Raw genomic sequence first — 13,291 nt, forward strand, 5'->3', positions numbered from 1 at the left:
GGAGATGGATGAGGTGCCAGGGTAAATCAAGCAGGGAGAGGGGTGAGTCACACATGCTGAATGGCAGGTTACATTACAATCCCTTGACATTGAGGCAAAGGAATCTCTTACAGTGCCCTCCTCAGAGCTTTTCGAGCAACTAGAGAGAGAGGCATGAAGATCTGAAGCTTCTGGACCTACCAGAGAGTTTGCTCGTCTTGGCCTTGAGTTTGTGAGGCAAACCAACGTCCATCGCCATCTGTTCCATCTCCTCTTTCACTTCCTTTTCTGTCAGGCCTTTCAGGCGTGCATAGAACCAGATGTGCTCTTCTACCGTCAGTCTGGGGGATGGGAGCAGGCCCAGGCACAACTCAACACTTGGACTCTCTCTCAATTCAACTTGTTTATGGGAAAATAGTTTCTAAGACCAGGATCTCCAGAAGGGGATAGTGATAATAAAAGTGCTCAGTGTAAGGCCTAAGAGTGGGTGCTCAGTACTGTGAAACTCCTTTGAGGTCTGTGCTTGCACCTACATCCAAAAATCACTTTGGAAATGTTTGCCTTATTTTCTCAGTGAAAAAAAAACTTTCCAGAAAAATGGTATGTAGGGTGTGGTTATAAACCCCAAGCACAAATAACAAAATGAAATGTCTTCCTGCCCAGTTGTGTATTCTGTATATGCCCAAACCTGTTTTGCACTGGACTGACACCTTGGAGTACACCTTCTTGCTATAACCCCCACTACATGCTAAGTCATGGAATGGAACCCAAGAGGCGCCACATGTTTGCTACACAATATTGCCACCCTGCAGCTCCCAGTGAACATTACAGGCCAGAATCCCAAGCCAACAAAACCATGACACATTTAACCTGGCATAGCTCAACTGACACAGATGGTCTGGTAAGAATCAGTGGGGGATCTGTTCGTACAACTATGCTTTCAAGTCTTGATTCTTGGTCTGTGTACATTTTAAACCATAGTGATAAAAATAGACACACTTTGTGGTTCGACCAATTTTCAGAAGGAACCTTCTCACCACTATACCCCAATTACCTCAACAGCTGGATTTCCCTTATTCTAATCATGGCTCTATGGAGTTACTCTGGAATTAAATTGCCATGAATGATTCCAGAAGCTGGCTAAGAGCTGCAGAAGGTGGCAGTGTCAGAGACGAGTGAAAGACCAATGCCAGCATGATTTTTCATGATTGATACTCACAAGTCAAACAGCACATTGTGCTGGGGACAGACACCCAGGTTCTGCCTGATGGTGCTGAGCTCAGAGCGGATATCTTTGCCCAAGATGAAGGCTGTGCCTGAAGTTGGAGGAAATAAGCCAGTCAAGATAGACCTGAAATGACAAAACATGAGAGGTACTGAGTAAGCTCCAAAATGCCACAGAGCAGTCCAAAGTGAGAAGTTCAACAGCAGATGAATGGATAATGGCTTGGACTGAAGCCTAGGGAAATGTGCAGACCTAGATCTGCATATTTCTATCCATCCGTCTACCTGATGACCCACATCAAGTAGTTGCTGCCCACAAGTACACACTAACAGGACTGTCTCCTAAATGGCACTGCTAGGTTTTCACCACTGTTAGATCACAGTGCACATGCTTGGTTCTGTGCCGGAGAAATGTTTTCCCTTCTTCCTAAAAGCCTGGAAGGATTCCACAGAGTCTTCCTATTCCAATAAGCCACGGTCACATACTGAGTTATTAAAAGCACTAACTGATAGTACTTCATTCAGATACATCCTTGACCTGAAACTCAGCTACCCTTCACTACCATCCTAAAGTTGCACCCCCCCTCTACCTTTTGGGCTCCACTGAAGTCAGCAGAGACAGGCTGAGGCCCTGGATCTATCCATCCATCTACCTGCATATACTGAGTAGGGTATCCCAGATATAAAGAGCACTGGATTTCAGAACCACTTTAAGGGGTGCTTCTCCCTCTCCTTCAAAAAACATGCTGTCCTTACATAGTGGTGGTTTTCCCAGCTCCATTATGTCCTAGGAAAGAGGAGATTTGCCCTTCATAGAAATTCAGGGTGAGCCCATCTACAGCCACTTTCTTGCCATCGCGATAAACCTTCACCAGGTTTTGAATAGACACCCCAAGTTGGAGATGAGTGGGTTCTTCCTCCATGCAAACTGAAAGAAAACAAAAGCAATCAGCCAGGTAGTACAGAACACACATGGGACCCCTGTCACTGCGAGGCCGAGCTGCTACTGAAGCAGCTGCTGTGTTTCTCAGCAGAAACTCACAGAGAGGTAGGGCAGCTAGGAAGCCTCCTGGTTTCCTTTTCCACAGGTGTAATTCCCTCCATGGCTCCCCACTTCAGCTTTGTACAAAGTAATACTTGGGTGACCAGCATGAAGACCCTGATCTGTGGTCTGGTATAGTTCATGGAAAGGTTACAACAAGTGTTAGAGCCTTTTGCCACTGATCATCCACTCCTGAGACATACTGAGAATCATTTGCCTCAAAAGAGTCAAGTCCTAACAAGCCTCATATGGACAAGAATTCCACTGATTTCTGTGGAGTTTTAGTTGTACCAGGACTATACAGTCAGGCAGTGAGATGGGACTAAGGTAGGCATGCTTTTAATTGAGGAATGTTAAACCCTGATGTCCCCTACCCAGGCAAATCCCTACTGACCCGATCTAAAACAGAGCAGCTAGGTTTTGGGCATAGCGTGTCCGACACTCACCCTCTGAAGGGCCCTTCTGATCAGAATGGCAGTACTGCCTCTTCTCCGATTCTTCACCAAACCAATAGGACTTTGTGAAGGGGAAGTACCAGGGCCTGGGAATTCCATACTGGCCTAGATGGGCAACAGAAAGTAGTTGCATCAGCCCAGAAAATCATGCACAAAATTTCTTTATTCAAAGGTACAGGACAGTAATTTTAAAATCTGCATCAGATTTAAGGGCTTGGTTAACAAAGCACATTGACACTGGAATAATCAGTCTTTACACTGATATAGACAAGGAGCAGGCAGACAGCTTAAACACTTACATCCGAGTAACTTAGAGCCATCAGGGGAAAATTCAGGGATAAAGCTACACAGGTGCTTCATGTCTTCACAGCTGTTCAAAGGTAACCATTGCCATAAGTAAGCTATCACCTGTTCCCCTGCCAACTGCCAGCAAGGTACTGTAACAGCATTCACTGCAAGCTACTGTCTGGGAATAGTTGCTCTTCTGTCTGCTTTGCCTCAACGTAAATTTATACTGGTGTATAAAGCCAATAATTACCAGCTTTGACTTGATTTTACCAATGGCCGAGACTTCCCCCCACTGCCCTTTTGTAGGAGATGTATCAGTTCTGCCTGAAACAGGCAGTATTTGGTCTCCTGGCAAATAGGCAAGAGCAAGTCTAAGGAGTGGGTAGCAAAGAAGAGGGGAAGAGAAGGGCAGTGAAGACAGAACATCATGTCCTACAATCAAGGCTCACCTGGGAAGACAGACTCAATGTACCAAGTCATAACCACATAAAGGAATGTGTCAAAAAGCATCATGGCAGCAGAGGTGGTGAGGCTGAAGCTATCTTCTTCCAGGGGGCTTCTGAAGAAGTTGTCCCACTGGATGCCAACTCCCTGCTCCTCAAACAGTGCAAAGTACTCGCAGCCAAACCCAAAGGCTACTGGGGACAGCAAACTCTAGAGGAGGAAGAGGTGAACATGCTTGAGTCTTTGTACTGTTCCTGCTCCTGACAAAATAAGACCTGGTCTTTAAAAGTGAACTCACTGGGGGCAGCTCAGAGCTAATGTAATGTGACAGCCCTAGCCTACCACACTAAGGATGACAGCTTGGCCCCACTGAAGCAAAAATTCCCAGCAGAGCTAGGACTTCCACCCAAGGTGCACAAACAGGGACCTGTCAACCCCCTTCATCTGATTTGGTGCTCACTCAGTCCTCCTTTAGGGTTGGGCTCATGGTCATGTGACTCCTTTAGAGGAGCAGATGGAAGGAAAAAAAGCCAGTGGTAAGATAGGTACACAGCCTGTACAAGAAACTACTTAGCTTTTGTGTACATGGAGGAGTGGAAAGGGATTCCTTGCCCCTAGTAAAAAGCAAGAGCTTCCCTTCAGCCACAGAAATCTGTTGGCCTGGCTTGTTCTGACTGAGTGATCCTTTGAAGAGACCCCAGATTTCTACCACAGAGGAGGGGGTAAAAGTTCTGCAGTTTCAGAAAAGTTTTTGAAGTGACCCAAAAATCATTCTAGAGGTTCTTGAAGCCTCATTTTCCATAATGCCTGCCTGTCCCTCACTGCAACTGTATCATCCTGAGCACTTTCCTGATCTCACCAATACCCAAAGCTGCTCTGTAGTGCCAAAACTATTCCAACTTACAGCAAAGATTTTGAGAGAGAAGCTCACGTAGTCCTGCCAGGCAACACACAGCACGTAGGGCAGGTAGAGGGTGAAGTAGATGATTCCACCGCAGGCTGCTGCGAGGTTGGCCCGGGAGAATATAGTGCTGATGAGGAAGCACTGCAAGATGGTCACCACAGCAAAGAGCGAGAGGAAGACGAACACCACACTGGGGTCACTGTATGGCAGTAGGTTTCCCACCTAGGCAAGGACATATTTTGTGCATCAGGGATCCGACAAGCTCCCCAGAGAAGTAATTAATAATTATGGCCTTCACTGCCCCAGCTTGCCTGCTTCAGTAATCCATGGCAGTATTGTAAGCAGGTGGGACAGGGGCATGACTAATGGTATATTTTCCTACAATGTCAGCAGGAGCCTAGTGGCAGAGCAGTTAAGGTATCACGATACAGCTCCAGAGGGGCTATTCCATACCCCAGGGGCTGCCCCCTAAGTTGACTCAGATGTAAATAGAAATCTACTTGATTGGGCTGAGGAGTCAAAGGAAGCTGGGTGTGATGCCAGCCATATCATTCCCTGATGTGCCACTGGCTGCAGAAGCTGGTGGCCTTTCACTACATTAGCCCAATGGGTCACCTCACCTCAGGGCTTTCTGACTGGACTCACGGTACCTTGAGGAGCACTGGCTCAATAAAACTGCAGCCCTCCTGTTATTTTAAATCATTCTGCCTTGCTCCAGGACCAACTGCCTCTTGCCACTGGGTTACCACCTGCTCCCTGAGCGTTAGCTTTTCTAAGTCGCTGGTGGAGTGAGGCACAACCCTGTGATGCGGCTACAGGAGACTGACACCACAGCAAAGGGGATAGAGACAGCACCCGTCTCACCTTCAAGATCAGCACCAGCAGCCCAGCACTCATAAGGAGGGGGATGAGGCTGCTAATGAACCAACTGAGCCAGAGGATGCCATTGTCCAGACCCATGATCCTCATGGTCTCCTTCAGGCGGGCTTCTTTCTCATACACAATCCCCTTGATGATCACAGCCACTGAGTAGATCCACGCCAGGGTCATGAAGAGAGGCATCGAGCGGCTCATGACACGCAGGAAACTGAGGGAAGGAAGGGAAGGGGTCACAGGAAAGGGAGAGGGAAGTGCTGCTGTGGTTATTTGTGCTGCAAGAAGCTGTGGGACACATGGCACTCAAGAAGTGGTGAGGAAGGGGAGGATGGCTGTGGGGTCTGACAGCCTCTGAGACAAACTGATGCAGCTTCTTGGGTAACACTGGGTGAGTGGCTCACCTCTCATCACTGAGGGAACATCCTTGCATGGCAGGTGGAAGAACCGTGCTGAGCCTCACTAGGGCCATTCCACAGGCAGTACATCCTGGACTGGAAATTGTGTACCTGCCTTAACACGGGCACACTTCTCAGAGCTGAAGTGCCTCTCAGCAGGACACACTAGGGTGTGTGCAGGGCACTGCGCTAAGCAGCTAAATGGCTTCTAACGCAATGGGAACCACATGTGTAGAGTGGGAATGACATGTCTCAGCAAAACACCCCTTGGTGCCATATTGCGGCAGCAGACATGTGCCCAAGGGCCCTGAACAAAGACCAGTCACCACTGCATCCCTTGTACTCTCCTTGTGTACAAGTTCTGCTTCTTCCACAAGGAGCAAGCTAACCACCTGAGGGTAAGGAGACACAGCTTCCCCCATGCACACAAGCCATGAGGGCTGACCGGCAATATGGGGAAGTAACTACCTCTGCCCCACAACATTTTGCACCTGGGAGGTGCAGTGCCACTCAGAGTTCTCCTGAGGCAGAGCCTCCTCGCACCCACATGAGGAGGTGGTTTGAAGCGTCACATAGTCCTAGATCCTTCAGGTACATTCAGAATGCAAGAAACCCCAAGCTGAGCAAAGAAGGCAGGTTCACACATTGATACACAAGTACACGGCTAACTCAGTAGTATGCCAGAAGCCCAGTTCTGCTAGAGGCAATAGCCACATTGCTTGCAACTCTGGATCAGCCCTGAAGCCAGCAACTTTACTCTAGGAAGGTGAACGTCATGCCATGCAACTTACATATCATCCACATAACATGGGTAGGGCATCTGCTGCACATAGACACCGGTCTTCTTCTCTGTGCCCGTCTGCACCCTGATGATTGCCTGCTCCACTACATCCTGCAGGTAGGCAAAGCCTCCCCAGACATAGCGCATGTCTTCAAAGGGGTCAGCGCGGGGACCAGGGTCCCAGTACCTAACCCAAGGGGACAAAGATGACTTGTTAGAAATCCTTGCCCAGGCTCCAGCCTCTCGTAAGATGAGCATGGGGCAACACTCACCCATCCTTAATCTTGTTGGTCCTTTCTACATTGTCTATGTCCATCCGTATTTTGTACTTGACATGTGGTGGCAGCTCTGTGCTGTCTGGAGCAATTTCATTGAAGACAATACCAGCCCAGAATTTCCTCTCGTCCAGCAGCTCCATAGACTTATTTATCAGCCGCACTTCTGTGGCTATAGGCTCCAGTTTGTCCAGATTAACACACTAAAGGAAAAACGTTTTGTAAGTAAAGCGTGCAGGTAACACTATACCAGGAGGAAAGGAAAGCACTTTGCATGGCAGAATCAGAACTCAAAACTACCTTAATATGAGGGAAGGCCTGAAATCAACGACATGAAACTCCCTAATGACAAGAATGCTACACGGTGGAAGGAGAAATGAAATGCATAAACACAAAATGGAGATCAAAGGTTGAGTAGTAGTATTGCAAAAAAAAATCTGGGGGCTATAGTGGAACACAAGGTGAGTAAACAATGCAATGAGCTGCGCTACAGAATTCTGGGAAGCATGTACAGGAATCAGCCCTGATGAAGCCTCAGCTGTCTCATTGTGGATCCTGTGCGTTAAGAAAGATGCAAGTATCTTGCAGAGTCTAGAGGAGAGCAACAAATAGAATGAGGTCTGGAAAAGGCCAAAGTGCAACTGGAGTTGCAGTTAGCTACAAGCATGTCAGCAATAAGAGGCAAATCAAGAAAAGCGTGGGTCCTTTACTAAATAGGGGAGGCAACCTAGTGACAGATGATTCAGAAAAGGCTGAAATACACAATGCCTTTTTCACCTCAGTCTTCACAGGCAAGGTCAGCTCCTAGACTACTGAACCTGGCAGCAGAGTCTGGAGAGGAGGTGAGCAGCCAACAGTGGTGAAAGAACAGATTAGGGACTATTTAAAAAAGCTGGACGTGTATAAGTCCACGGGGCCGGACAGGATGCACCCAAGGGTGTTGAGGGAGTTGGCTGATGTGATTGCCGAGCTGCTGGCCACCTTTTTTGAAAACTTATGGTTCTTGGGAGAGGTCCCAGTGACTGAAAAAGGGCAAATATAGTGCCCATCTTTAAGAAAGGTAAGAAGGGAAGATCCAGAGAACTACACAGTGGTCAGCCTCAGCTCAGTCCCTGGACAAATCATGAAGCAGGTCCTCAAGGAATCAATTTCTAAGCACTGGAGAAGGTGATTAGGAACAGTCAGCATGGATTCACCAAGGGCAAGTCATGCCTGACCAACCTGATTGCCTTCTATGATTAAATGACTGGCTCTGGAATGTGGAAAAAGCAGTGGATGTGACATACCTTGACTTCAGCAAGGCTTTTGATACAGTCTCCCACAATATTCTCACAAGCAAGCTAAGGAAATACAACTTGGATAAATGGACTGTAAGGTGCATAGAAAACTGACTGGATCATTGGGTTCAAAGGGTAGTAGTCAATGGCTCAATGTCTAGTTGGCAGCAAGTATCAAGTCCAATGTCCCAGGGGTCAGTTCTGGGGCCAGTTTTGTTCAATATCTTCACCAATGAGCTGGAAGATGGCACAGGAGTGGGGCCTCAGCAAGTCTGCAGATGACACCAAGCTGGGGAACAGCAGATATGCTGGAGGGTAGGGCTAGGATTCAGAAAGCCGTCAACAAATTGGAGGATTGAACCAAAAAAAATCTCATGAGGTTGAACAAGGACAAGTGCCAAGCCTTGCACTTACGGAGAAACAATCCCATGCACCAGTACAGGCTAGGAACTGACTGGCTAAGCAGCAGCAACAGCTCTGTAGAAAAGGAGCTGGGGATTAGAGTGGACAAAAAGCTGAATATAAGCCAACAGTGTGCCCTTGTTGCTAAGAAGGCTAACAGCATACTGGGCTGCATTAGTATAAGCAGTGTCAGCAGATCAAGGGAAGCAATTCTTCCCCTCTATTCAGCACTGGTGATGCCACATCTGGAGTACCGTGTCCAGTTTTGGGCCCCTCACTACAGAAAGGATGTGGACAAATTGGAAAGAGTCCAGCGGAGGGCAACAAAAATGGTTTGGGGGCTGCAGCACATGACTTCTGAGGAGAGGGTGAGGAAACTAGGCTTATTTAGTCTGCAGAAGAGAAGACTGAGGGGGGATTTAATAGCAGCCTTCAACTATTCCAATTGGTTCCTAAGAGGAACTAGCTGAACAGCTAAGCTGTTCTCAGTGATGGCAGATGACAGAAGAAGGGCAAAAGGTCTCAAATTGCAGCAAGAGAAGTTCAGGTTAGATATTAGGAAAAACCTTCTCACTCAGAGGGTAGTAAAAACATTAGAATAGGTTACCCAGAGAGGCTGTGGAATCTCCATCCTCGGCAGTTTTTAAGACCTAGCTAGACAAGACCTTGGCTGGGATGATATAGTTGAGGCTGGTCCTGCTTTGAACAGGGGGTTGGACTAGATGGCCTTCTGAGGTCCCTTCCAACCCTAATTTTCTATGAGTCTGTGACAGAGCACAGCTTGGGTTCTAAACCACCTCAGGCCAGGAGGCTGAACCAGATGATCTCTTGAGGTCCCATCCAACCCAACAACGTTACTAGGAATCCATAACTTAGCATGGCATGACAGGATAGACAGAGGTGACCTGATACCTTTATAGTTGCTGCCAGGCAAGAAGAAGCACTGAGTGAACCCAAAAGAAGTGGGATGTTGCACCATACGGAGGTCAGAGTTGCAACAGATTATTCACCAAAAGATATGCCAAATAAGAGACCTGCAATATGATTTTCCTACATAAAGTCTCCATAGATGGAGCACTGTTTTCCTCATCAGATACAGACCTAGTCCAAAGCCTCTGTATGTCAATAAAAAGTCTCTGATTCTATAGGTCAATGAAGAAACATGAAAACAGCTCCCACTACTTGCTGCTGGTCTGGGCAGCCAAGGGCTTCCAGCAACTCCAGCTTGTTTTGCAGTCACCAGATAACAACACATGCAGAAAAATAAGCATAAACAGCATCAATGAGACTGGCCATTATCAGCCACCCATAACGGTAGGGCAGGGCTCCACTGGGAACCACATGGAATGGGTAGGACAAGATTTACAAAAAGGGGAAGCTTAACAAGAGGTTCCTGCATCCATATTTAGGCATCTAAATAAATCTGACTGCCCAGCAAGACCCACTGAAACAAAACTACTTAACTTAGATGCTTAATTACAGACTTCCAAGTGTAAGTATAGACCCCCACTTTTAAAATCTCAGCTAGACCATTTAATTGACTTCTTGAAGCCAGTTCTCTTAGGTGTAATTTGCACGAGACTGCAAGCCTGGAGACCAAGCCACAACCCCACTCATGGAGTACTTTTAGCCTGCCTCACTTAACCACTTTGCAGGGTGTGGGTATTAGGATGGCATGGGAGGTCACAAGAGAAAAGACTCCTTGCTCTCAGCAGGGAAGTAAAACCATTACTGAGTACCAGCAGAAAGAAGCATGCATGTAAGCTAACCTCCATGAAGCGGGATATCGTCTGGACAGCCCGGTCAGTCTCATTGAAGGCATCCATCCAGGTGTAGGTCGAGTCATTCACCAGCTGAACGTCCTCAGGTCTCTTTGCCAAGAAGAGGGAAAGGTCTTCAACTGTCCAATTGGAGCCACGCAAGTGCACGTCCCAGAGGCCTCTACTCTTCAGCAGCGTCTACAATTATCATACAAGGGGAAACAATGACATTTAGACTCAATCTGTAGCCCTACCACGCATGTGGCACCACACCAAATGCATGAAAACTCCCAGGAGGAAATAAATTCTAGAGAGAGACAGAGCTGGTGGTATCACAGCAGGTCACCCATGGCACCTGGGTCAGCTGCTTGCCAGCAGATTGAAGGGTACATCCACTTTACTTGAAGATAAGCCAAGTGTAGGTGCTGCCAGGGAATATAAATCCCAGCACAGGCTGACCGCCCACAACAAAGCCTTATGAGAGGCAACTTGCACTACAGAGGTAGATCACCGGTAAGGCACTGAATCCTCTTCTCAGCTCTGCCACTGACCTGCTGCATGACTGTAGGCAATTTACATCACCCTCTGGTGCCTCCATTTCCTTTTACATCTGTTTGTCTGGTCCGTTCGCGTTATCAGCTCATCAGAGGAGAAATGGTTTCCCATGAGAATAAGGTCCTCACACTGGGTTGCTTCTCTAATACAAATAATAAACAGCAATCTACAGATGTGTCTAACTGCCTATTTGAGGTATTCCCAGCACCACACACACTGCCTTGCAGGATGGAGATTGGTCTCATATTTGGCTATCTCTATTCCCACTAGAGCGCAGCAGAGAGCTATGCACGCTGGACTACAAAATTAGAGCCTTAACATCCAGGAAAATCACAGGCTCCTTTGCTAAGCCTCCTCTCTCCACCAGGGGACAGGCTTCAGCAGGGTCCTGGGAAAGGCTGAAAGCCTTGCAAAACAAACAAACATTAAAAAAAATAAAGCCAGTGTTGAAAAGCAGAAAAGCACAAAGACAGAAAAGAAATGTGTTCAGCTGATAGGTGGTTGCTAAGCAGCCCTGACACCTTCCAAACAATCCTATCCTTCCAGCTGAGACTGGGCTGATCAAGCATAGCTGGGAATTCAATTCTTGAGGTGCTAAACATAAATATCAATACAGTGAGGCTGAAGTGGCCTCCTCCCTTGTGCACTTATTGTACATTACTGCATGCTATAATCTTTGATGCAGAGAGGTTAGATAAGAAGGAACCACTGGCTGGGATAGCAAAAGGAACTTCAACACTTATCCTGTGCGCTTGTGTACACATTATCTCATGATTAGGCTGGGCAGCAGTCCTACAACAAAGCGATGTCGCAAACACAGCAGTTAAATGGACATGTGGATGACAGCTGCAAGGGGATGAACAGTCCAGTATGCTGCACCTGAGAACCCACAGATCTGGGTCCAAGCCCACCCTCTGCAACAGGCCCCTTGTGTAACCCCAGATAAATAATCTAATCTTGCCTCAACTCCTCCTTTGAAGAACAGCTTATACACCCTTTGTCTGGTTAGCTTTTAAGCAATTTGAGGCAGGGACTATATATATATATGCAGCACAGCACACAGCTGGCTTTAACTGGAGCAAGAGCCTCTCTCTTGACAGTGTGTAACATGCAACATTATGTACAGGATAAGGGGTAGTTAAAAAAAATAAAACTGCAAAGGATCTGGCTAGGCACAAAGAATGTAAGGCTCAGAAATGGTTAAAAACTTTCAACAGCAAAATAAGAAATGGGATGTCAAAATGAAGGAGAATATAGCAGAGGGAAAGAATTCCAGCAAGCACAGCTGTGACAGACAGTCAGAAGGCAAAGGGGTTTGAGGTTAACAAAATAATATTGCAGAATAGGGAAACAGAGCAGACTAGGCCACACTGACAAAGGAGCACACAGGGAAGAAAAACAGAAAGGGAAAGGGCTAAGTGATGTTTTCTCTAGGCCCCTCTTTTCCATTTTGTCTCCCTGGAGTCTACAAACACAAACCTTCCCTGCAAAAGTCACACTTCCTGCAGTGAGGGGTCTCGCACTTTTCATATTCAGCATCCATGTTACAAGCAAGCACACTCGGGCAGACAGATCCTGCTTCCTTGTAGTCTTGAAAGCACCAGGATCAAATCCAGTGTGTCAGTCAAGAGCTAGGAAAGCACTTACCGTAAACATGCAGTGCCCTGAGAAGCTAGAACATACATACAGTAACACTATCACCTTGCTGTCTTATGGATAGCATATCATTCAGCTTAGACAGGCAGCTGCCAAGGTCATTAGGTGAAAGCACTAACCTTCCTTAACAGTGGACTTGGCTGGAAAGGCTTGCATTTTGGCCCAATATGTATGTAACCAATCCCTGTTCCATTTCTAAATTTAACAGAATAGTGACACCAGAACTTGCCAGAGTTGTTTGCAATAAAGGACCCCATGAACTGGTGCTAGGATAGGTGGCAACAAAACAGATCAGTGCTTTTATAACTGAGCTGTTTGTTAAAATTCTGGAGGGAATGGGCAGCTCTTGGAAATCTCATGAAGCTTCTGCCAGAGCCAGCACGGGTTAATGACAAGGATAAAACACCTGCCTGGGAAATCTGGGATCTCATTTAAATATACACCTGCTTTTCAAAGGATAACAGATTGGAAAGCCTGGCCCTGGGGCAGTGTTCTGCAGTTCAGTTTACCCTCTCTAAGCCTGATGCTGGCCTCACTTATGCTAGCCCAAGCAGGAGTAACACTCATTAAACCAATGCCAGGACAAAGGTGACCTCCTGGGGCTTCCAGCCTGTTCATGTCTGTGGGAGAGCACATCACATTGTGCAAGGGTGTGGAATGAAGAATAGTACCTCTAGGCCTCAAAGGACACAGAGGGATTCCCTCAGTAAAACAATACTATTCTGTTGGGAAGGCAAAATCTGACTGGAACCAAACCCAAAGGCTTGATTCACTGCTGTATCACTCCCATTTTGCCACTGGTGTAACTCCTGTAACCAATAGGGAGAAAGTGCTGGCAGTCTTACTCTGAGCAAAATAGTGTCATGCTAGAGTACAATTGGGTAAAGCAGCAGTGAGCTAGACCATTAATGTTTATTGTAGACTTACCGGGTCCAAACCTCTACTCCCTAACAGCAGCATAAACAAGGAGCAGCTCAG

The 13,291-nt window shown here is 47.0% G+C and overlaps 1 protein-coding gene across 2 annotated transcripts in view; it reads right to left on the bottom strand.

Moving 5' to 3' along the window:
• Positions 1-13,291, bottom strand: part of ABCA1 (ATP binding cassette subfamily A member 1) — a 122,298-nt gene that overhangs the window by 34,995 nt on the left and 74,012 nt on the right. For both annotated transcript variants that reach the window (XM_006261408.4, XM_019490729.2), the window contains exons 12-21: positions 10,112-10,300; positions 6,661-6,866; positions 6,399-6,575; positions 5,201-5,423; positions 4,337-4,558; positions 3,438-3,642; positions 2,692-2,805; positions 1,960-2,131; positions 1,199-1,330; positions 181-320 (exon numbers count right to left, since the gene is read on the bottom strand). In XM_006261408.4, the coding sequence (XP_006261470.1) occupies positions 181-320; positions 1,199-1,330; positions 1,960-2,131; positions 2,692-2,805; positions 3,438-3,642; positions 4,337-4,558; positions 5,201-5,423; positions 6,399-6,575; positions 6,661-6,866; positions 10,112-10,300 (1,780 nt within the window). The remainder of the gene's footprint in view (positions 1-180; positions 321-1,198; positions 1,331-1,959; positions 2,132-2,691; positions 2,806-3,437; positions 3,643-4,336; positions 4,559-5,200; positions 5,424-6,398; positions 6,576-6,660; positions 6,867-10,111; positions 10,301-13,291) is intronic.

Source organism: Alligator mississippiensis, chromosome 3 (assembly GCF_030867095.1).
Source record: "Alligator mississippiensis isolate rAllMis1 chromosome 3, rAllMis1, whole genome shotgun sequence".
Classification (NCBI taxonomy): Eukaryota; Metazoa; Chordata; order Crocodylia; family Alligatoridae; genus Alligator; species Alligator mississippiensis.